Here is a 24,192-nt window from a genome sequence, read left to right as displayed (position 1 = left end):
AAGAAGTTTTGGGGTCTTGCAGACAAATACAGACAATTCTTCCAAATACAGTGGAATTTAAGTATGCAGATAGGACTAACAACATAGCCCTCCCAAGCGCCGTCCTTCTAGATTGACATTGGAGAATAGCCGAAGCCTTCAATGTCTCCGGCATGGCAGAAGCATTGGAACTGGATTGCGGGAAGTATGAAGATTTAACGAGTAGTACATATCAACTTCGTGAAGACGGAGGTGCAAATATCCGAGAAATCTTGCGCACTAACCTTGACCTGTGGTCTGTGCCATTGGATAGAAGATACGGGTCGATTTGAGGTCGGATTGAAGTTTCCCACCCAAAAATGAAACTGACTGACAACAAATAGCGGGACGGGTTGAAGCTAACTGGCTTAATTGATCGAATGTCAATCCACAAGAGAAAAAAAAAATACGGAAAATTAAAAGAAAATGAATAAAGAGAAAAACAAAATAAATAAAGCGAGAGAGAGAGCGAGAGAAAAAAAAGAAGTAAAAGAAGAAGAAGAAGAAGAATAATAAAGGGGCGACATCATTGCCAGTGAAATCAAGAGGCATTGATGAACAATAAGAAGACATGCACATGTTTTGGTCCTGATAATAATGTCCGACTCGTGTTTACCAAATTGCCCGAAACTCCTGAAGCCCTGGCATCCATTTTGATGCCTTGCAGCGGGTTGTGGCGGGCCAGTAGGATGAGGATTCCTTCTACTCCTCACTTCCATTGGCCTTTAGCAATTCAGCCCAGTTTTCACTGCCAACACATAGCCTGTAGTGGATGCATGTAGCATACGCCCTTGTTTTTGGCAAAGTGGAAAATCTCAATGACTTCTGCTTTGGGTTACAACGGAATTTTCCCGACGTAAGGCACGAGTGAGATGACATGGATAAGGTGAACAGAAGAAAAAGCAAAAATTAATACATGGGGGATGCGCGTGGGAATGATCGATCTATCTACGGAGTACTGTATAGTTGGTTTTTCTTTTTTAATTTTGATTTTTTCTTTTTTTTTTCTACCTTTCCCTTGTTTCTTCTTTTTTAATCAAGAGCTGTTGGTGGAACAAGTGGAAACTATTCTTTTTAAGGTATACTTCTGGGGTTGCCCGGACCACCCAAAACTAACTAACTTATCGATCTGCTTGTTAATTCAAAGTGCCTCAAACTCCACTTCAAATAATAAAACCAGAATTATGCTACAACAACTTACTACCCAACCCATTTGAACTTCCATGTTTAATTATATATTAAGATTTCCCCCTTCCTTGACGGATATTGCAGCTGCATGAGTGGGGACTCTATGTTATTATTACCTCTCTGTTTGCATTCACTGCAACTGTGCGATCGCGACGCGCGAACACTGCGGTCATAAAGCGAACCGACAATGAGCAACCAACCATGGCTCGACAACCTCTCAGACGACTGGTTGCCTGTTCCAGGAACTCCTACCAGCCCGGTGCCAGCGCGATCCGCAAGTCATTCTCGTCGCACTAGTTTACAGAGCTTACAAGGCCTACCGAGTTCTCCTAGTCGCATTCCTGTACCCACGCGCCGATCGATTGAACCCTCCCCCGCTGAGAAGAAAAAGGTATCCCGCCCCTGCCATTTTGTGAGGAGAGAACCACCAACCCCCAAGACGCCGCGAACCCCAAAGACCCCTTCCAAGTTACGATCTCCCGCGCCGGACAAGACGAAGAAAACCCCGAAACCAGATCTGCCCTCGGCGCGTAGGCAGAAATCGGCCATGGACTCCAGGTCACCCCTGCGATCTGTGTCCAATGCATCCACGCAATCCGGCCAACAAAGCACAGTGCAGGTGAAACCGAAGAAGGGCAAAACCAAAGAGGGTACGCCCGAATGGCGGAAAAGGCTGGTTCGGGGTGAGATACCCGCGGGAGAGCAGCGTGATTTGTTCGCTCCTATCGGCCTAGAAGGTGTTTTCAAACCTCCGACACCAGGATCTGAAAAGACACAGCATGAGGCGATTCCGATGATGAAACAAAGAGACGATTTGTGGGATTTCGGTAATCCTTCGAATAAAGACCCCTCTACAAGCCCACGGCGGTCATCGCAGGCACAGGACGCCGGCGAGAACGATGCTGCAAATATGTCAAATGAGGAAGATAGGCCACCAGGGCTTAGTTCTCAGTTACAACTGAATGCGAAGCCCAGCGACAGTCCGGAAGGATCGCCCAATGCAACATTGGAAATACCAAAAGATCCCGAGGAACCTCCCTCAAACTTCAATGACAGCTCATTTGTTACCCAGGACGATACCCAGATGAGGTCTGCCACTGGACTAGAGGACCTTCGCAACGAGGGCATCACGCCTATCACCTTTTCACGCACCAACACAGTGGAAGGTAACGCTACGTCAGAGGTCATACGGTCAGCATTGAAGCAAGTCACAAACAAGCTTCAGAAGCTCTCTCTACCTCCTTATGAGCGCCCCGATTCAAGGGCAAGTGACAGTATTTTATTGAATCAACACACCGAATTTACTATCGATCTACCCCCGGAAGAAGACATCTTCGATGTTACGAGTCATTCACTACCTCAGGATCTCTCTATGGGGACTTTAGATTATCGAGGCCGTGGGCCTTTCGGGAACTTGCGCCGAGAGCAGTATCCAAACGAGAGCTCCTTTCACAAGCATCAACTCTCTCCACCAACCTTCACCTCCCAGCGATTATCTCCTTTCTTTGCCGCCAACTCGAGGATTCGAAGTTCGCCACCTTTCTATAATCGGACAAATCCCATACTTGACCCACCCACGCTGCCTAGACCGTCGTCAGCTCATGTAGAGGCCCCGCTACTTGGGGATGATAAAAATGAAGGCATGCCCTCTCCAGGAAGCCCCTTGAAGCTCTTTGGAAACCATGATACTTTCACAAACAACAGGCTTCTACGACGGATGAGCCAGTTCGAAGAAACCTTTGGCGATTTATCAGAAGAAGACGAGCCTGCCTCGCCCTCAGAAGAAGCTCGACGGAAGGGCGAGAGCCGAAGTTTCTTAAGCGCAAGGCACGATATGCCGGGTGAAAGTTCTATCAGAAGGATCGAACGGCCGCGATCACGGAATACAGCAAATTCTCGCCTGAGTCGGTTCGGTGATGGCCAATTAGATAACTTCGACTTCGCAGACACGAGTCCTTACGAGCCAAAGCTGCTAAGTAGCGACGCCCTTGATGGAGAGCTCCGTCCTTTGTCGCGGCGACGACGGTATTTGCGACGTCCCTCGCAAAGAGAGTCAAGCCGTCGTTCAGAGCCTAACAGTCATAACTCGACGGGCAAGTCCTCAAACATCGACCGTGAATTCAATGCGTCAAAATACCAAGATCCGATTGCACTAGAAAATCCTGAACAAGTAGAGCCGGAGTGGAATCCCGGCAGTCCTGCCAAAGACCCAAACCCAAAGAGACGCAGAACATTTCTGCGATCTCACATCATAGCAGGGGAGGATCAGGAAGAAGCAGTACTGTCCAACCAGCCAATTGACAATTTGTCGTTGTTACAGAGAAGCCTTATGCAACACGGTCTGCGATATGACAATGACAGCCTGCTTCGGCCCCAGTCATCCGATCGCCCAAGGACGCCAACACCAAGCCAAACAAGAGGCTCTACAAGGAAAAGATCTTCACCAAGTAAAAATGAACCTGATGTTGTGTACAATGATGAGAACTCTCCGCTGGAGACGAATGTGCCGGTGGTCAAAGTTACTGGTGTTCATGAAGAAATTCGCAAGGGATCAATCACCACTCAGGATTTCCTTAACGAAGCAACAAAGATCATGGACATTATCAGATCAAAAGGCCGGAATGTAGGTGGCTTGTCGAGTGTAGAAGAGTCCGAGGCAGAAGATAAAAACGAAAGTGAAAGTTACGAAGATGAATCTACTCGGGAGGAGTTCTCGCGTCCCCCGAGTCGCGAGGGAGTGGATATGCGGAAATTGCGAGAGCAAAAAGAGACAAACCCTCGAGTTCTAAGCCACCTAAAGAAGTTCCAAGAACAGGATGACTTGGAGCTGGGGGATAACGCCTCCGTCACCTCGCTGAGTTTCGATAATCAACAAGATTCGCCTTCTCGAGTGGATAACGACGAAGAATACGTCGAGCAAGATGATGGAGCTGCGATAAACCAGAAATCTGAGAAAATACAACGGGAAGATGACGTATTTGAGCAGCGCCAACGCAAATCATCCGCACCTACTTCTGGTGAAGATGACGATCTGCCCGGTCTCTTGACCTTTAACACGCAAATATCGGCTAAAAGCCTTAGTGCACGCTCGGTGCCTACCGGGTCTTCACAAAGTTCGCACGCTAAAGGTGTCCTATCGTCCGACATAGTTTCTCATTTGATTCCAGAACAGGTGAACGGCCTGACTTATGACCGCCACAGGCATCAGTGGATAAAGGAAAGGTCCGAAATTTCTTTCGAAAAGCCCAAAGGCGAAGATAGTGAGGATGATCCATTTAGAGATATACCTGACCTTAGTGTTGACGAATTACAAGAAATGATGAGGATGCAAAACTCGCCTTCCTCCGAACGGACGGGAGACTCTGTTCTGCCAGAAGATGCCAATGACCAAAGTCCGCTGAGTCGGAAGACCGGCTCTCCCAGTTCAGTGGTTCGGCCGGGAACCAAGGATGGTGAGCCGTCTGTTGCTGTCAGTTCTTTGCAGCCTAAAACGGCTCGATCCACCTCTAGTATTCCGCATTCAGCGACTAGAGTGACCTCATGGGGCTCTGAAGCTCAAGGCAATAGAGCATCCTCCAGCGAGGTTGAACACGAAATCCAGCTTCATGAGGGTCACTTATCGAAGCCACCAAAGCGCCAAAAGGACGGGAAACAACAAGCTCGTGTGGTCACAATCAGTTTCTCATCGCCCCTTGTTTCACAAATCGCATATAGCGACGATGAAAGTCCGTCAAAGCTCCGCAGAGCCGGTCAAGAGACTGAAACGGCCACTAATCACACATATACCTCCGAGCCAGCCTCCTATCGCCATGCTATATCTAGAATAGACGAGGCAAATGAAGAGCAAGGTGATGGTCTGAGTTTAGTCCGACAGGGCAATGATGCTGTATCCACGCCGCTTAAGGGTCATCCCGAAAACTCGCTTATGTGCCTCCGTGATATGGACCATGACACGAACTATAGCTTCCATTTAAGTCCTTTGCCTGACTTTACCGTCCACCAAATTGACCATTCTCTACAACTAGAACTTAGCTATGTGGCTCAGCGCACTCACCCCAGATCTTTGCGTCAGGTGCATGGGACATTTGCTCTGGCAACTGAAGAGTTAGTGAAGCATATTACGGAAGTCGAACCTTTTGAGCCTTATTGGGAGCATGTTCGACGTTTGGTCCTTCGCCATAAAGGCTTGATTACTCTTCACAAACTTTGCGACTTTTGTCCTCGACTTGAAGATTTGGATGTCTCTAACAACAATATTGGACAGTTGAGTGGAGTGCCTCCGACTCTGAGGACTCTGAGAATATCGCATAACTGCCTCTCCAGTCTAACAGCCTGGGGCCACTTAGTGAACCTACAATATCTGGATATTTCTGGTAACGAGCTGGAGAGCCTAGATGGATTCGGTAGTCTAATTCATCTGAGGGAACTAAAAGCCGAGGACAACAACATCCGAAACATTGATGGCATTTTCGAATTGGACGGACTTTTAAGCCTGAAGTTGCGGAACAATACCTTGACAACTGTCGATTTTGAAGACTCAGAGCTGTAAGTACCCTTGTTCCAAGCCAGACTGCTACAGGACAACCAACTCATTTGGTCTTATAGGGTTCGTTTGGAAGAGTTAGATCTCAGCCATAACCAACTGATGTCAATACAAAATATCGAGTCGCTTTCAGCATTGTCAAAGCTCGACCTTAGTTTCAATCAGCTGGCTAGAGTAGCTCCATCGTCACCTCTGCCATACTTATCATCCTTACGACTCTCCAGTAATCAACTGCATAGCCTGGATGTTACAGCTTTCCCGTCGCTTACCCTTCTCTACCTCGACCACAACTATCTTTTCACAGTGTCCGGACTTGAGCAATGTGCAGGCTTGGACGTCTTCTCTGCACGAGAGCAGATGAATACAGGTGACCACAATGGTGGGTTTTTTGACGTGGACCTGGGTTTGGTCAAAGACGTTCGGAAAGTTTTCCTATCTTGTAATAAGCTGTCTCTGCAGTGCCTGTCTCCGTCCAGCCCTCTTTCGGGCTTGCAACTGCTCGATGTTGCATCTTGCAGTATCCAAAGCCTCCCCGCGGACTTTGGTCTCAATTTTCCAAACGTCAGGGTTCTCAACTTGAACTTCAACTCCCTGGCTGACATCAATGAACTGGCAGGATTGAACTGCCTTTCTCGCCTGACCATTGCTAGCAACTGCATTATTCGGTTGAGGAGGTTGTGTCAAGTCTTGAGTCGGATAGGAAGAACCAACAAGAATAAGGTTTCTACCCTTCAAAAGGTAGATGTAAGAGGCAACCCACTTACAGTCCGATTTTATCCCCCGGCTGTCACTGGAAGCGGCAGAGCCGGAGACGCAAAGGATTTGAAGGTAGAAGATGAGCCCAGCCAACGTGAGCAAGTTGGGTTAGATATCCAATCTGTGCTTGCTGAATTTGGACACGCTGAGGAGTTAGAGCGTTCGGTTGTTGATGAAAAGGATGATGAAGATATCCCTGAGAAAGATATTGAAATCAACGACCCATACACTTTGCCGCCAGCGAACCCCCAGGCCGACCAGAAATATTTGTCCCACTTAGATGAGCCGACACGGCTTCGACGCAGAATATTTGAGCTGATGCTGTATGCGGGAACAGGCGGCTCCCTCAAAGTTTTGGATGGATTGCAGTTGCGTCCCACGCTCGAACCAGGCTCCGACATGGATCACGCTTGGAAGAGGCTTGAGAAACTTGGAGTACTAAAAAGAAAAGCTCTTACCGGATGATCTTTTCCCTTCTGTTTCCCCTTTCTTTCTTTCTTTCTTTCTTTCTTTCTTTCTTTCTTTCTTTCTTTCTTTCTTTCTTTCTTTCTTCTTCTTTCCGCTCCTCTTTTACCCTTCTTTTTTAACTTTTCTCCAACCCATCTTTCTCTCTTCTTTTACATCCTTTTCCTATTATCCTCTAACGGCTTGTATGTATGAGTGTTTTAATGTCGGACTGACTGGCGTTGTGCCCTGCAAAGGATTGCATATTTGGAGTTTTGGCATTGGTTGAGTAAAGGTCTTGGATTTTCCTGCATGAGCGACTTCTTTGTGTTTCTTTGATGTTCACTACTAAACCCAAAACTTGTTGATTATGCTCCCCGCGCTACAGATACCAGCAATAGAACTGACCGGAGTGGTCCAGTTCATTTGTATTTACTACTGAAAATGATTAGTTGTTCTTTCCCCTTGTGTGATGCATTCTACCCGTCAGTTATACAGCTATCCTGGACGTGGCGACCTGCAGTCTTCCCAAGACGGTAATTGAGTCCCAGAGTCAGGGTAGTATTCTAGGGCTGTACGCAGGACTCGGACTTGGCAAATTGTCTTCCCTGACTTGACAATAAATGAGGCCCAGACCAGTGTCTGACTATCTACCGTCAATTGATCGGTGTCTGCTGGAATGGAGACTGCTCATTGATACACACACCCAAGGTGATACTGAGTAATACACCCTTCGTAGTCGGCGAAGCATCGATAGTGAAATGGTTAGCGGGCGTTGTTTTTGTACTTTAGTACCCTGCACGCCATAGTCTTCTCGCGGCGCAACATCAGTGGATCGGCGGTGTTGCGAGATTCCGCAGCGGAGCTCAATCCCTGCAGTGGTATGATAGAGCAAACTCGGAACAACGATTGACCATGTAGGTACTACTAGTAAGGAAAGTACTGTCCAACAATGTTGCAACAAGTCGGTTTCCGTCTTAGGAGATGGTGCGTGTGCATATTTCACATACTCTAAGTCCCATCCACGCACACATCGGGGCACACCTGCAGCAGGCACCTTGGAGCAAATTAGAGAGACACGTATATAGCCAGGGGGCACTGAGCATAGTGCTACTACTAACTACCGGGATGCTCCCTGGCCTTTACGCACAACCCCCTGTAAGATCGAATGATAAATTCTTTTTCTATGGTCAGAGGATCGAGAGAGAAAGGATTGCCGTACCTGTCTTTTCGGTCAGTGAAATGATTTTGCATATCAAATGTTGAACGATCCATCCTTTATAGTCTGTCCCCGCCTTGATCTCTGTTCTTCAAGTATATATCAACAATGTCATATTGTTCACTTTCATTCCTATCACTTTTCCTTTCCTTTGAATCTTTTTCGAAGATATGGTAAACTCAGTGGACGGTCACGGCCCGACTCTCCTGATTTTTACTTGGGTGGAATTCGCCATTGCTCTCTCCCTATTGCTGGCACGAGTATACACGACACTGCGAATCACGCGGCGCACCCGGATAGATTTATATCTAACACTTTTCACCTTTGTATGACACACCCCTTTCTCTGTGCGAATATGACACCCCAAAGAAAAAAGGTTTGAAGACTAACCGGGATACACATCCTCAAATGGTTCCAGGCTGTTGGTACCGAGAGTCTTATCGCGTTAACTCTGAGCATCCTCCACGGCCTCGGTCAAGATGCGACAATCCTGACAAAAGATCAAGCCGCGATGGCCATAAAATGGAGCTGGGTGAATCAGTTGTCGGCTCTTTTCGCTATTGCGATGGGGAAGCTAGCCATTGTGGCCTTTCTGCAGCATCTCCATGGCCCCGAGGACCGCTGGAAAGTTGCGATACTATGGATAGTGGCTTTCAGCAATCTTGTGATCAATGTGATTATTATAATCATAGTTTTGACTCAGTGCCAACCGTTAAGCAAGCTATGGGATGACAGACGTCCGGGGACTTGTGATTATCTCCGGACTCAGAATTGTGCTTTTTTCCAAGGGGGTATAATTTTTCCAGTCCGTGGGATGGTGGAAATGATTGAGACTGACTTCGTTGGCATCTTCTAGGTTGGTCTGCTCTGTGCGATCTTATCCTTGCCTTGTACCCGGTCAGCTTTTTCTGGAATGTACAGCTCAGATTGCCAGTGAAGACTGGGCTCTGCATATTGATGGGATTGGGAGTGATGTAAGAGCACTGCATCCCTTGGTTCTGTAATGTGAAAGACAAGCGACTTGCTCACGATAGAATACAAGCGCATGCATTTGTTCCATTGTCAAAACAACCTACCTCCGCGTGCTCTCGAAGACCGAGAATGTAACGTGTAAGTTACCCTACCACCAATCCGTCGAATCGAATGGGCACTATATATATTCATTTATACTTCTGACATCAATAATAGACTACTTGTCGCAGCTCATTACATGGAATGAGTAAGTCTCATCGACAAGATAGTCGTGAACCATTGCACCGCTGACTCATGTATACTAGAACGGAGATGTGGGTTATCCTAATTGTCGGATGCATTCCTCCAATCCGTCCTCTCCTGATGATAATGTTCCACAAAATCCTGACCAGCGCACGATCGGCAACTGGGCGATATAATAAACATAGCCGCGATGGGACGGAATTACAGTCATATTCCCGCCCGTCCAAACACACACCAAAAGCACCTAAGCCACATCCCCACGGGACGGACCTGTTGGTGAGCACTGTCAATGGGAAGGGAAGCGAAGAAAATATCCTGTTGGTCGAGGATGGTACAATCGTGAAGACAACCGATATCAGCTTAACATACGAAGTGCCGGCAGGGTCGAGAGAGCAAGGGAACCCTTACAGGCAGGTACTTCCCCACGAAAGGATATGATGGGACTGTGGTTCTCAATGGTGCCACTGGATATGCGCATAATCTTATGGTATAATATTTAATCGATGGTCACCGTGGCAGTACGTACTACTTCATATTACTAGGTAAATAGTAATGTTTGGGCCAGGTCCGATAGAATTCCCACATATTCCGAAATATATGGCTGTACTAAAGGGGACTGGCCAACATATGTATCATTTTATGTAAAGGAGGCCACGTCAATCGTTGCACAAGACACTGAGACGCGAAGTGAATGCAGTGTCGCACTGCGTGTAACTCGTACTCTGGCTGTTGAGCCGGGAACGGGTACGGGAGGCCAATCGGAAACTAGTCATGCACAGCAATAAAAAGCTAATATAATGTATACAAGGATCTGGGTACCCTACCCATTAGTGCATACGCCCTCAAACCCGCTTTAAGCACAATACGCACTTTGCGCCAATAACGGTCGTCATCAAACGGGATAGAAGTGTGGTCGGGATCGTTTATGAACCAGGGTTGTTTAATTTTCCACGCCAGTCATGGCTACAGCCCACCCACAGAGACGGTCTTCGACCTTTTTAATGTCCGACCGCATGGTTGATTTGAACCCTATTCAAAATGCGACCAAACGGTCGTTCTGTAAGCTCAGATAAGCTGTACTATCTGCAAGTCAATCCCTTCCATTCTTCGTGGGGAAAAAAGTTGATCTGTAGGCCCCCTTGCGTCTAGAGTCACTATTCTCTCCTCACATCTGATGTTCCTGGCCAGTTCTTGTTCCGCCTTTCTAATATCACATCAACCCATGAAAGAAACTGCTATGGCAACTAACAACATCCACCGTAGCGGAGGTGGAACCATGGGCGCGGCCGATATGCAAGTAGACATCGTTCCGGGAACAGATGTTTTACGCGACGCCGAGGATCGTCATTTGAAGCATGGCAGAGGGAGTGACACTATGTATGGGTTATCTCCAGCTCGATTGGGATGCGTTTTACTCGCAGCTGACATTATTCAGTCTCATTCCACAGCCTTCGAACAATAGTGACGATCCGCTCAACTGGGCACCAGCTTGGAAATGTTAGCTCCCTATCCTGTCCAAATGCATTGAAAGGCCAATAAATGCTCTAACAATATATGGATGAGAAACAGATCTGGTCATCATCGCCCAATTTCTTTATGTCTTCGTGGCGGTCGAATCCTCGTTATCAATGGCACCCATGTTTCCACTGTTGGGCAAGGAATGGGGCCTCAATGAAACCCAACTTGGCCTTCTAACAGGAGGATGCATTCTCGGTCTAGGCTATGCGAACTTTCTCATAGTTCCGTTCTCAAACATATTCGGGAGAAGATTGGCTAGTATATCTTTGGCGGCCCTGACGTTCCTTACCGTACTCTGGGAGGCTCTTGCTACTTCGCATAGGGCCTTTCTGGCAGCGCGTGTGGTCAATGGTCTTACGACTGCTACGACAGAGAGTATTATGATGCAAGTGGTTGCAGATGTGTTCTTCCTGCATGAGAGGGGATTGTGGACCGGTATCTATTTGTTAGTTTCACCCTATGCTGCTCCATGACAGGGGAGCTAATTGAAGAGCAGTACGTCCTACTTCTTTGGTTTATTCTTGGGACCAGTGATTGCGGGTAACATTGCAGAAAGGTGACGACCCATTCCCATTTGCTTACATCTCAATTTCCTTCAAATGAACCATCTTATGTTGTAGATATGTGACCACAGCTAAGGGAATACCCAATTATAGACATGGATGGCGAAGCTTTTTCTGGCTATCCCTGGCTCTTTCAGCCTTCAATATCATCACCATTGTATTATTCTTCCCCGAAACAAAGTACCAACGCTCAGCGGCGACCCTCGGAGGCAAAACAGAAGTTGTAGACGAGCCAGCACCGACGACAAATACAAAAAAGCACGACACACACGAATCGATTAAAGCACCAAACGACACCGAAACTTCCGATACCGATTCGCAATACGGCAAGGGACGACCATCCAAGAAGCAGTTCATGCTCTTTCAGAAGCCCGACCCTCGCTGGAAAGGCTTTTTGATCCGCGACATTTTCTCTCCCATTCGCGCATTCTTCTACCCCATCATATTTTGGGCTGGCTTAAACGTCGCAGGCCCAGCGAACCTACTTCTCTTCTTCAACCTGACGGAATCTGCCGTCCTAGCTGCACCACCCTACAACTTCTCCTCGGGGGCTGTCGGATATAGTAATTTTGCCTTCTTCGTCGGTGGAACGATAGGGCTGCTCACTGCAGGACCGTTTTCAGACTGGGTAGCCGACAAAGCGACCCGTCGGAATCGAGGCATTCGAGAGGCAGAGATGCGTCTTCCAGCAATGATTCCCTTTTTCATCACCACTGCCATCGGAAATGTTATTGGGGGATTAGGGTATCAGCACCAGTGGTCATGGCCCATTATCCTTGTTTTCGGGTACGGGCTCACCGGGCTCAGTGTCACTACTGTGCCGACTATTGCTGTTGCATACGCAGTGGACTGCTATAAGCCCATGTCCGGGGAGATCATGGTCGTTGCTACGGTTGTTAAAAATACGATCGGGTTTAGTATGAGTTATTGGGTTCCACCCTTGGGTGCGAGGAAAGGTCTTATTGCTCCTGCTATGGTGGAGTTCGCTTTGACTATGGGGCCGATGCTGTTTGCTGTTCCAGTGTACTACTGTGGTAAAAGGCTACGGAGGCTTACTAGGAACTCGACATTCCATCAGTGGTCGGAGACGTAAATCTTGTTGAATTTTGGATAGGAAATGACGAGGCCACAAGTTCAGAGATATTCATTAATATCCATTCGGGGTGGATGTAACTGTTCCTGTTACACTTATAACAACGCATTATATCGGCAGAATCTCTGACAATATTACGAGGGGCTTGTTTCAACCCCTTTGGCATACTTCGCCTCCTCGAACGGTTCTACCTGTAGAAGCGGACATACTTGTCAACAGCACACCGTCACTGCTGTCGCTTCCAGGTGCTCCTGTTTTCTTCTGGAGGGCTGATGCTGGACTTTATTCAGGGCTTCTTTCGGCTGTTCGCCGTTTAACACTTTTGCTGCCTCCGGAGGTCATTCGGAATAGTCTGTGTCAGTCAGGGATAAGTCCGGTGTTGGCTCCCCGCTTGGCCGACTTTGCATATGCTGGTTGTTCAGATTCATTGTTGAATAGACTAAAAGCATGAATATTAGAGACAAGTGGAGACTCATGACGTCCAGAATGTAGCGGGCCAAGCATCTATGCCAGTAGCCTCTTCTATCGAGAACACCCCCGGGTTTATCAGGTCCATCTCATTATTTGTCCTGCCTAGGAAGTCTTGCATTGTAGGTTCCAGAAACGCCATTTCGGTAGTGAGACCTGCAACAGGAACTGCAGTCGGATCTAAGACGTGGTCCATATTTGCAGCACCTCCGACTGAGAGACGGGACTGCTCAGGCGTATAACCGCGGCCGTCATGGGGGATACCGATACTTCCAGCACAGCTCGGTAAACACTGCTTTACTCGCTTCAGGTTTTCGTAAAACTCTGCAGCAGCAAGATTACCATGGTCTTTCATTCGCCGGAGGATCTCTATAGCTGTCTCGAGGAATTCTAGATCGGCTGTGGTGCCGATCGAGGCCAGAAGACCTGACATCACCAGGATGATAGCGGAGGAAAAGAGGTACTGTGCGTAGAAGTACCCGTACATTGGCAGTGAACCGTTTACCCACTCCTCAATTATCAGGGTATGAGAATGCCGGGCGGCGTGGATGCATGCCTCGCTCAATGTGATGACTGGCTGCGGGGTGTCTTCGTGATTGTCGCGGTGGGCACGTTGTTGGAATAAGGCGTGGAGAAGAATCGGACGAGTGGCTAATATGACGCACTTGTTCATGTCAGTGACATCCCTCAAGACATTACTTGTGTGGCAAGACTTACCTGGTTGAATTGCAAGTGGAGAGACACGACGTGCTTCTGAGGAGTCTCTACAGCCGGTAATTTGATATGTGCTGGCAGAGACTGAACCCACTCCTGCAATGCGAGTAGTAACTGCTGCTCTCGTTGTAGGAAGGACTCCTGGTGTGGCTTGCGGGTGTAGATTTTCTCCACAATCTGTCCGACTATACGGGCCAAACGGATGCTAGACACCAGATATGCGGTATCTGAAAATTGCTCTTCGGCGTCGGGACTGGAAACCACCGTTGGGAGGTCGACATAGATATCGTCGTCGCGAATCTGGAGAGGTAGGCCGATTTTCGATGTGTACATGCGATCAAAGATGTAGATAGCCCACCAAAGGCGCACACGGTGTTCGCGTTCGGTTGGATCCGTGCATTGCCGAGCCGGAATATTGTGATTGAGCCCTAAGAATAACCCCAGGCGCATGGCACTTCCAACTAGCATGTACGCAGAGTGCCGTCTATTCAGGAAGTATGAGTATAATGACTGGTTTACAGTTAGAGTATGCGTTCAAAGATAGATGACGATACTCACCAGCAGGAGTAAGCTTTCCACGTGGACCATGCCCGGTCTTTCCGGTAGAATTGGAATTATCCCCATCGCACGCACATAGTACCTTGTCCCTGGCACTCGGCTGGTTGGCGACGAAATCGACCGCGAGGAGTAGACCTCGCCCAAAGCAAAAAGAGAGAAGAACTTGCATGTTAAGGCTGGGTCATCTCGCAAAGATGGTAGGCGATATAGACTTTCCAGCTGCTCGAGAGTGGACTTGCGCAAGAATAAATGATAGACACGACTAAGTTGGTTGAAAGCAATCTTGACTAATAAGCGGGCTTGAGCAAGGCTAGGCCATTGAGATTCACCTTCCAACAAGGAAGACTCAGGAGTATATTGAGTACGTGCAACATGGGCTGTATTCGGATCCTCTGTGAGAAACTGCCGTAACCGCGTTGCAAATGCGGTGCAGGCAGCATCCCCCATATAGATTGGAGGAGCAGTCGAGTCATACGGGTAGAACCAAGCCCGCTCTCCAAACAGAGGATTTTGGAGTGAAGGATAGGATTCTGGAGGTGGTGCTGCAGTGTCTGCAGTACTTGCCGGAGAAGGGTTGGGTGTGTATGAAGTACGAATCTGCTCTTTCAGCCGGGTGTTTTCTGAGAGAAGTTGGTCGATATAACTGTAAGATGAGTATGAGATTAAGCCCTAAGGCCACCGAGAACCAATGGGAAGTGTACTACCTTTCATTAACCTTGAGCTTCCGATCACGTAAGGTATATTGACACTCGTCTCCACATCCGGCCTGGCTGCATCTAGCGCAAGGCTGTTCGCCGGAGCATTTGACCTTGTGAGAGTGACATCGGTGGCAGCTGCACAGAGATCAGAACGATGTTCAGGGTTTTGTGGACCACATGACGTACGCGACAGGTTTCTTCTTGTTGCGCCCGCAAGGGTTATTTCTAACAACAGGCATATGGATCAAATGATTGCTCGGCTAACAAGATCCCTCTATCGATCGGTTTGTAGGCACAGTAACTGGACGAGTTGAGTACGAATGCAGTTGGTCGGGATTCGGCTTCTTCGCCGAGAGGCAAACTTGGACCGCTTAATCATCCATTCCCCGGCAACCTGTCAGGATGCCGATGGAAAGTTGAGAAAAGCACTCCGTACGGAGTAATGAAAGCCAAATATTTAATATCAACATTTGATGCCATAGTATCCAACAGGTTAGATAGGAATGGCTGAAAAGCGGAGAATAAACAAAAGTCTAGAAGAAAAGGAGTGAGCTTGAGTGGTGCGTCACTATTAGTACCATGGCCTACTTCAATCCATGTATATATACCCGAGATATATATCACCGCGTTTGTAGAATTAAACCCTTCCACAGTTTCTATAAAACTGCAAGGACTGCACTCATGAAAATAATACTCAACTCTGCAGCAGCTTGCATCCCATGATACGTGGTTAATTAAACTATATATTTTACGGTTATACTCAAGCAGACCACTCCAGGACTGACCATGGAACAACCCCGGCTGCGAACCCCCCAGACAGGTAAAAAAGCGACACAAATTACAATGCTTCAGAAAAGCACAATTTGGTATTTGAGGATTTGGTAGCTGCCACCAACGCTGAAATCGTAGATAAATTGGATGTGCATGGCTGACTGATTTGAAACTTACGTTGGCTTTCACAAAATGTACATGTTAGGGTTCAGGTTTGCAGTAAGTATGATGAGGCAATCTCCACTCAGGTTAAAGTATTCGACAACTTAGTGGCAATCGCAACAAAACGACTATAGCTTCAGTATCATAGCATATTACAATTAGGGCCTCACTAATAAGCACGGTGCAGGCTATGACCAGCAAGGTTGTGGGAGATCTCGAATCGGCTTTTCGGAAAGTCACCGACAAGCTGCAAAGACAATCTTTTCCGTTGAAACGAGTGGGGTGAACAAGGTCAAAAGGAGTGAAAATTCCTATATAATAGTTGTAAATGTCAAATGCAGTCGCTCGTTGCTAAATCAAGCAAAAAGCTCAACAAACAGCGCATGGGCATAATGGCTTTTAAGCGACCATACGCAAAGGTGCAAATCTCTCTAGTGGACAGCACCAGAAGTTATATACCGGGCGACAGAATTGAAGGAACTGTATTATTTACTCCTCGAAGACAAGTTGCCCTACATCAGCTACGCCTATCTTTTGAAGGTACTCACTGAATACTCCTATCGATAGGACGTTGATAGTTAATAATTAATATAGGTAAAACTGTAGTGCGCGTGGACACCAATGAAACCAACATACCACTTCCCCAGCCTACGGTGTCCAAGACCTTTCTTCAAATGGATAAGCCACTCCATGATATGCCATGTCAGAAAGCCGAGACACTGCAGATAGACACAGAATATCGTCTGCCTTTCGAGTTTGTCGTTCCTGCAGAATTGCTGCCGCATGTTTGTCAAAAGCATCACCGCCACGAACAGTTTCAATGGGAACACCTGCAGTTACCTCCTAGCTTTGGCAAGAGCTCACAGACTGATGATGAGCTAACAGAAGACATGGCCGCCAGGGCAATAGCCATTCAATACCACATCAAATTTAGCGTCATGAAAAGCCAAAAGCATGGCATGTGGACTACTGTCGGAGACTGGACGCAGGCTGTGCATATTGGCTCACCACGCCTTGAGCGAGCACCGCTTTTAGTCCCTGAGAATAGCACGTTCTACTGCCTGAGCCAACAAAAATACATCACCAAGGGCCTTTGCCGAAAACGTCTTGGACTTTTGTCTGCGCAGACACCTACGCAATTGTCAATAGATCAAAGGGAGGTGTCAGCTGTGTTGCCCATCAGAATCAGTTTGAAATACAGCACAACTGCAGGGTTCCCTTTACCAAAACTTTCCTGTATACAGCCCGAGTTGAATGCTCTCACTAGCTTTGGTCTGACACCGTGGTCAGACTTACCGGATCTAACAGAGCCGTCAACGTGGGACAAGCATAGCGACTATCATGGGCACACTCTATACCTAAAAGCAGCCGCTCCAGTATTCTTACATTGGCGAAGAGACCCTGGTGTTAGGAGCAATACATGCCAAGCACTCCCTGTAGCAGATATTGAGTACGCTGCAACATTGGAGGTACCCGTCACTTTCCCCAGTCATCTTCCTTCCACCCCAACCTTTTATTCTTGCCTCGCTGCAAGAACATATTCGTTGAAAATATCACTACACTTTCTAGTGGAAGAGCAGCGGAGCAGGACGTCGAGAATATCATTGACGGTTCCGTTACAAATACATTGAATTGAAAAGAAGCTAGCCGTATCCGGTATGATGCCATAAATTCCATGAATGAGCGGTCCTGATGAGTAAGCTACACAAGAGGCTAGTGTGAGAGTCACGTGTAGATCATCGCCATTTGCTGCATAAGCAATGTCCAAGTAAACCGGTAGACAAAAAATGACAATACCTGGATGGGAACTTTTTCCTATCTATAAGTAGACCATGTGCGATACGCAGCAGCTAAGAGAAGCGTTTAATGCCGCAGGCAATTTTCTAAACCCCGTCCTTCAAAAGGGTACGCAACCACGAAGTAAGAAAACTTAATTTGACTTGATACGCTAACTAGATACAAGACGAGCTCCAAAAGTCCCGCGGGAGCTCACTACTCAAGATATTGAGCGGGGACGTGATAGATGAAGCCTTAGATGAAAACTCAACAAGGGCTACTGTTGTCGGGAGAGCATTAGACATACTGACACGTATCCATATTGCGTTTGTTGCTCCAGTAAAGGACACAGAACATCCGCAACCTAGAGGCGAGTCGGAAGATGCCGCTTTGGAAGACGCAAAGCGACGCAGGCTGTTACATGCCCTTCTGGACCTCATTTCTCTAGAAGGAATTTATCCATCACTCTCATCTGGGGCGGGAATTCCTCTTCAGCAAAGAGTGATTTCTGTATTGCCGGCCGGTGTTATTGCTCATCAACCACAGAAGCCGACGGATAACAAACCACAAAATGAAGTACTTCTAGAACACATAATGTCCGTACTTTCGGACATTATTTGCGATGAACGATCCAGTATACAACCTGTCATTCGTGGCCGTATCTTAAGCGATATAATCAGTGCGGCCTCAGACTTAGCCTCGAATGCAGAACATTTGTCCCAAGATAAACAACAGCGCTACCATGATGTGCTCGTGAAGGTAGTTGAAGAGTATGTCTTGATCAAATTTATTTCATAATTTACATATACTGAAGAACCGTAGAACACCCAGCCCGGTTTTGTTGTCCACCTTGTCCAGCTTCCTTCAGTCGGATACAGCTCCGTGGTTCAAATCAATAGTTTCTAGTCAAATATCACGGGTCCCTTTGCGTCACGACGGGGTTTTGCAAACAATACTCTTCTTAGCTTCACAGCTTGCTCCTTCGCTAGGACAGGAGTCTCAGGATCAGACGTCTAATGGCCCACACTTCACAGTGCAGGCGATAATGCAGGCATCGCGCCTTCTATCCTCAGTACCGCAGGGCATGGACCCAACGCACTATTTTTCGATCATCGGGCCCCAGCTATTGACCTTGATTGATGGAGATGATCCGGATTTGAAGAAGACTGCGGCATACGTGGTTGGCAATGGGGTCTTATGCAAGCGTGCCTATGGCGCACCCGGAACTATAGGCCATTCTATCTTCCTGGAACCGCTGTTCAAGACACTCACCGCTGGACTGGATAATTCATCAAGGAACTGGGTGATGCTATCTTCAGTTGAAGGTGAAGACTTGCCGGACCGAGTTCTTGTGCCTGAATCCTTATTGGTGGTGGCAGTTAATAGGCTGAGAAGTTTGGTTCTTCAGCCCCCGAACCCAAGTCTCGTGAAGAGAGTTGTTTACCCAATACTCGTTCCGCTCTGGGGATTGGCTTGTTTTACTTTAGAGAAACAGCACACTTCTCTTAATGAGAAGATTATGGAAGTGTTACAAACGTACTTCGCTATATCGGTCGGAGAACAGCCTCTAAAAAAGTTGGTCGATCATCTACTCTGGGATGGAGGTTCCGCCTGGACTTACAGTATGGTTCCAACCCATGGGGTCTCGTTGGTTAAGCGCGAGACTGCCAAGTCAGATCATTTGAATATTGTACGACTTCTAGACACTCTACAATCTCGGGCTAAGCTTTTTGTCGGCTTACTGGGAGCTGATCCTAGCAGCGAAGAGCGCACCGGCGATATATTTCTATACGTGAGCGAGAGCTGGCTCGTTCAATCTCCGGGTAATCAACGATCCTTTAATAAGTCTCATCTCGGCCCCGCGAATGAGGCCGAGAGCATGGAACGCAAGCTGGTTAGCGCGAAACTGGCAGAAACTCTTCTAGAGAATTTCAAAGATATCCTTTCTCGTCGGCCTCTCAGAGTACTCGAACTTATTAAGCAGATCATAGATGGGGAGCTCAATCGCACAAGTACACGAAAGAAGGATGGTGATCTAGGAAGCGGCAAGGTATCACTCTCCTCGCTGGCGAACATTGTCCCTACGGAAGAAAATACACAACAAGGCAACGGAGAAGAATCAGACTCAACCGAATCCCTACCAGCCGTGTTCAGTTTACTATCCACAGTACTTGCATCCCCCGAGTTCTCGGCATCACAGGATACTCTACCGGTCCTTGAAAATCTCAAATCACGACTAGACCAACTGATCCCTTACCTTCCCCCGTCACTTGCTAAACCAGGGACGACTTCCTCAATGCTTCTAGAAATCCATCTCACGTCACCCTCAGAACAGAGCCAGAAACGGCCATACTCCGAAACATCTGATTTTGAAACACATCGCCGAGCCCTGACCAATCTTAATTCCGATCTCCCTCCAGTCCAAGCTGAAGGGTTCTCGCTTCTCTCTGACCTGATTAAAAAAGCCTCTCCCGTCCTCGACATACCGTCTACGTTAACTCTTCTTCTATCTATCATAACAGATCCGTCCGAAACTGCGGCTAATGACGAGTTCATCTATCTGAATGCAATCAAACTGATTGGCACATTAGCCTCGAGACACCCACGTACAGTCGTTAAAACACTAGTCGACCGTTACACAGACCGAAATGAAACCGCTAGTGTAGACCAGAGACTCAAGCTCGGAGAGTCCCTATTACGAACTGTCCAAGACCTCGGCGAAGCATTAACCGGAGAGACCGCGAAGATTTTAGGCGAGGGTATAGTTGCAGTCGCAGGGCGACGAGCACAAAAGCCGGAGACCCAAAAGCGCCGCAAACAACAACTCGAGAAAGAAAAACGACAGAAGGAGCGCGAAGAACGGCGAAATAAGGAACCTGCAATGCCATCAGGCTGGAAGATCTCCTCACCCACATCAGCAACAAAGATACAAGAAGGCGAAGAAGACGATTCAGAGTCTGAGTCTCCTGAACAAGCTGTCTATTCCGCCAATATCATCGCCGCCTGGGCTATGGGTGCGTCGTCAGATGAGGAACCGGATGACCTGCGAGTTCGTGCATCTGCGTTGTCCATCCTGGCGACTGCGGTTCAGACTAATATTGCTGGTCTTGGACCTTCAGTGGCTTCATCGGCTGTTGACCTTGCGCTTGCGACCCTTACCCTAGAGAAAGAACCTGAGTCCGCAATTCTCCGACGAGCAAGTGTTGTCCTGCTTCTAGACATCCTTAAGGCCCTCGATACTACCCGTGAGGCTCGAGGAAGTCAAGCTCTCGGTTTTGGGTTCTCACTTACGGATGATGGTATGTCTTGGAAGGGTGAGAATGCCAGCAGCCGTGGGCCTTCGACTATAGGTAATATCCCGCATATGCTGCGGTCGCTCACATTTGTCGAGAGCCGCGAAACAGACACCATTGTCCGTGGCCATATTCGTGTGCTAATTGAAAGTTTGGAGGCTTGGGTAGAGAAGTCGTTGTTGTGGGAAATTGGAGCTCATGGTAGAGAAGGTCAGAATGAGCCAAGCGTGGAACTGGGGGACCGAATCGCTGGCCTTCAAATCGATCCTCTTGCAGGAAGAAATGAAAGTGGACGGCCTAGGATTGAAGAAATTGAATGAGCCACTGTTATATTTGCGAGACACCGGTGTACATTACGATAAGACGTTTCTACTGTTAGCAAAAGAGTTGAAAATATACTGGACAAGCTTGATATCTCAAATTTTTATGCTAGAATATGCAGATTTGAAGGAGTCACTATTTAGACATTTCAAAAGCCAGGAAGTTCATCAGTGGAGATATTAGAGTTCACGTAACATAGGTTCCGACGAGGGTATTCCCGCAAATAGACATGGAAACATGATCCCGAAGCTCAAAAGACTTTTCAGAGATGAGTGATTAGTAGGGAGCTGCTCGTCCACGTCCGCGTCCGCGTCCCCAGCCGCGGCCACCACCTCTGCCACCTCTACCGCCACCTCTGCCACGCCCAGGCCCATGACCGTCACGACGAGAATGCCGGGAGAAGTTCTGCCTAGACTCAACAGGCCGTGGACCAGCAGCTATGCGAGCTTCACGTTCTTCATCGGTGAGGTGGAACTTGTTTTCGATACTAATCAGTTCGCAAAATTGAGCAGTCTGAGGGTTATTGTACTCCGGTGGCATCTGTTCTGTAGTGATAGGAACAGCCGGGTCGTAAGGCGGGGCCGTTGGGATGAAATTCTCTGGTATGCCAATTTTTCCAGGCTTTACAATGTGTTCCTCTACCCACTTTTCTTCCTCGATGATCTGAGGTTCGTAAACGGTGTCACCTTTATCGGCAGCTGGTTTGGCGGTTGCATCGCCCAGCTGAAGGTCGTTTGCGAACACACGTGTGATGGCAAGCCATTCCTTATCATACTGCAAGCGATAAGGACGCTCGCACTGAGTACCTTCGAGATCTGAAATAGTACTAAATTCAACAAGTTGAAGAAATTCTCGATTTGGAAGACATTTGTCCAAAGCAAGAAAGTGTGTGGTCTTGTTGGAAATGGACTCCGGCAAAGGCCCATTAATCGCGTATGTTTGCGGTTGGGGTCGTGCAAAACCAGCGGGGAGCTGGCTCCGGACTTCTTCAGAGACGTCTCCTGTGTCTTTTTCGACATCTTCTGCGGGGTTGGCAATGCTAACAGTAGGACCTTCAGTAATGTTGGTTGTTGAGGTCGGGTGATCCATGACCCGCGATTCTGCTTCAGGAACAGTATCTGCAGCAGCATCTTCACCAGAGTCGCTATCCAGGTCCAAGTCAATTTCATCTGAATTTTTCACGGGGTTAAGTTCATGTTGCAACTTTTGCTTTTTGTTCACCGCAGTGTCAGCACATGTATCCCTCTCCACTCCGACGAGCTTCCGACCAACTCCATCCTCACCAATATCGACCCTTTTCCAGGTTAGATTATGCTGAACTTCGGGGACAACTCCTTGGTGTTCCATGAGATATCGAGAGTTCTCAATCGCTTCATTCTTAGCGGCAACCGTGTGAAACTCATTCCAAGCCGATATCTTGCTTTGAGTGTCTTCATGGTCTGGCTGAACTGAGACGGGTTTCTGTATATCAATGTCGTTCACGATGCCTTGTGTCGTAGCTGGCTGCTGATGATGGGATCCTGAGAGGTCATCTTCTGACTTAAAAACATGAGCTGGGCTAGCAGTATCTGAAGTCTCGTTTGTGGTGGTACGCGCTGGCAAAGTGTGACTACTTGCCGTGTCCCCTTCACCAAGCAATGACGTGACAAGAGCGCCGTCGAACCCAAACGCATTTGGAGCATTCGGGCCCTGAGAAGTAGTTGCTTGTCGTTTCGCACCTGGATGCTCCGGGGTAATATAATCTCCATGCTCAACGGTCGCAGCAAATCTCACGTGCAAGTGAGCAGAGAACCAGTGCGCTGGGCGTAGACGATCCAGAACAAATTTCGCCGCCGAATTTCCCAATTTACCGGTCTCTGAATCCTGTCGGAACCCTTTCTTTATTCTGAAAAGTGCGTTGTAGTCGCCGTAGTTTTCAATCTGCTTGGGCCAGTCATGTGAAAGGCCAAGATCGACCTGGGTGCGAATTTGGAGTAACTTGCGAACATCCAGCTCTCTGACATGATAGATAGACTGGATTTCATCTCGGTTGTATGGAAGTCGTTCGAAGTGTGGCTTTCGATAATCATAACCTTTCCAGATGCCAGACATTCCTGCAATACGTAAAGGACCACAACGAATGACATTTGCCGCTCCCATGTAGTAAATGTTGGGAGCGACCCATCCGCCGTAGTAGAGCTCAAATAAGTGGTTACCAGCCTCATGATTACCGCCGATAAAGATGGTTAAATAAGGAGCTGTACGTTGTCCGCTGTAGTATTCATGGAAGTCTCCCAGCTCCTTGTACTTCTGTGGTACAGACATACAAGCCATATCATGAGAGTTTCTGACAGCCTGGTGGGGGTGTTAGTAATAGAAATATTACACAGAGATAATGATCATACCTGGAAATCGCCGCCAATGATCAGAAGGTCAACCCCATCCCAGCCCTTCAACGTAGCGGCCTTCTCCACTGATGCGTATATGTCATGAAGACAACCATGTCCCTAACGTTAGCGTTGTGTTAGTATTATGGTAGAAGTAACTTATGAAAACCTGGAAGTCTCCAGCACAATACAACAGAGATACTTACACAGCCTTCAAAGGCGACCCGAATAGATGCAGAACTGAGCTCCGGCGCCATGGTGTTACACTGCTGGATTGAGTAGATAAAGACTTGATACCGAAACAAGCAACTTTTACTCTGTAATATGAACTAGAAAGGACCCAGCCCTCAGCACGCAGTGAGAGAAAAGAGGCAGTTTTGCATAATTGTCAACTCTTAAAAAGACAGTGGCTCAATGTCAAAACCACAGAAAGAAACACAAAGGGAATTGAGGACAAGTGAGGATTCTTGTGTGCTTGAGAAGAATGGGGAATTTGAAGAGTAGTGAA

The 24,192-nt window shown here is 47.7% G+C and overlaps 6 protein-coding genes across 6 annotated transcripts; 4 read left to right on the top strand and 2 right to left on the bottom strand.

The window, feature by feature from the left end:
- Positions 1–1,393: 1,393 nt before the first annotated feature.
- ABOM_000254 (uncharacterized protein) lies at positions 1,394–6,970 on the top strand (the record flags this gene model as incomplete). Its single annotated transcript, XM_022527384.1, has 2 exons — positions 1,394–5,751; positions 5,812–6,970. 2 exons carry the CDS (start codon positions 1,394–1,396, stop codon positions 6,968–6,970), a joined length of 5,517 nt encoding a protein of 1,838 aa, XP_022394743.1.
- Positions 6,971–8,523: 1,553 nt separating this feature from the next.
- ABOM_000253 (uncharacterized protein) lies at positions 8,524–9,659 on the top strand (the record flags this gene model as incomplete). The annotated part of the gene is made up of 5 exons (XM_022527383.1): positions 8,524–8,544; positions 8,587–8,905; positions 9,090–9,142; positions 9,203–9,387; positions 9,446–9,659. Coding segments are annotated over 5 exons (792 nt in total), but the record flags the coding sequence as incomplete, so codon positions are not given.
- A 946-nt stretch (positions 9,660–10,605) lies between these two features.
- On the top strand, positions 10,606–12,557 carry ABOM_000252 (transmembrane transporter; the record flags this gene model as incomplete). The annotated part of the gene is made up of 5 exons (XM_022527382.1): positions 10,606–10,760; positions 10,819–10,880; positions 10,953–11,346; positions 11,398–11,457; positions 11,558–12,557. The coding sequence occupies 5 exons, from the start codon at positions 10,606–10,608 to the stop codon at positions 12,555–12,557; spliced, it is 1,671 nt and encodes a 556-aa protein (XP_022394745.1).
- Positions 12,558–13,029: 472 nt separating this feature from the next.
- Positions 13,030–15,234, bottom strand: ABOM_000251 (transcription factor; the record flags this gene model as incomplete). The annotated part of the gene is made up of 5 exons (XM_022527381.1): positions 13,030–13,689; positions 13,743–14,249; positions 14,298–14,940; positions 15,002–15,130; positions 15,182–15,234. 5 exons carry the CDS (start codon positions 15,232–15,234, stop codon positions 13,030–13,032), a joined length of 1,992 nt encoding a protein of 663 aa, XP_022394748.1.
- Positions 15,235–16,320: 1,086 nt separating this feature from the next.
- Positions 16,321–21,317, top strand: ABOM_000250 (RTP1/Tango6 family protein; the record flags this gene model as incomplete). The annotated part of the gene is made up of 5 exons (XM_022527380.1): positions 16,321–16,468; positions 16,523–17,397; positions 17,758–17,833; positions 17,892–18,474; positions 18,527–21,317. The coding sequence occupies 5 exons, from the start codon at positions 16,321–16,323 to the stop codon at positions 21,315–21,317; spliced, it is 4,473 nt and encodes a 1,490-aa protein (XP_022394747.1).
- Positions 21,318–21,594: 277 nt separating this feature from the next.
- Positions 21,595–23,941, bottom strand: ABOM_000249 (RNA lariat debranching enzyme; the record flags this gene model as incomplete). Its single annotated transcript, XM_022527379.1, has 3 exons — positions 21,595–23,652; positions 23,703–23,804; positions 23,891–23,941. 3 exons carry the CDS (start codon positions 23,939–23,941, stop codon positions 21,595–21,597), a joined length of 2,211 nt encoding a protein of 736 aa, XP_022395091.1.
- Between the last annotated feature and the right edge of the window lie 251 nt (positions 23,942–24,192).

The sequence above is a fragment of the Aspergillus bombycis genome, assembly GCF_001792695.1.
Source record: "Aspergillus bombycis strain NRRL26010 chromosome Unknown contig00001, whole genome shotgun sequence".
Classification (NCBI taxonomy): domain Eukaryota; kingdom Fungi; phylum Ascomycota; class Eurotiomycetes; order Eurotiales; family Aspergillaceae; genus Aspergillus; species Aspergillus bombycis.
The sequence above is the reverse complement of the archived record's forward strand: the minus strand, read 5'-3'. Positions and strand labels throughout refer to the sequence as shown.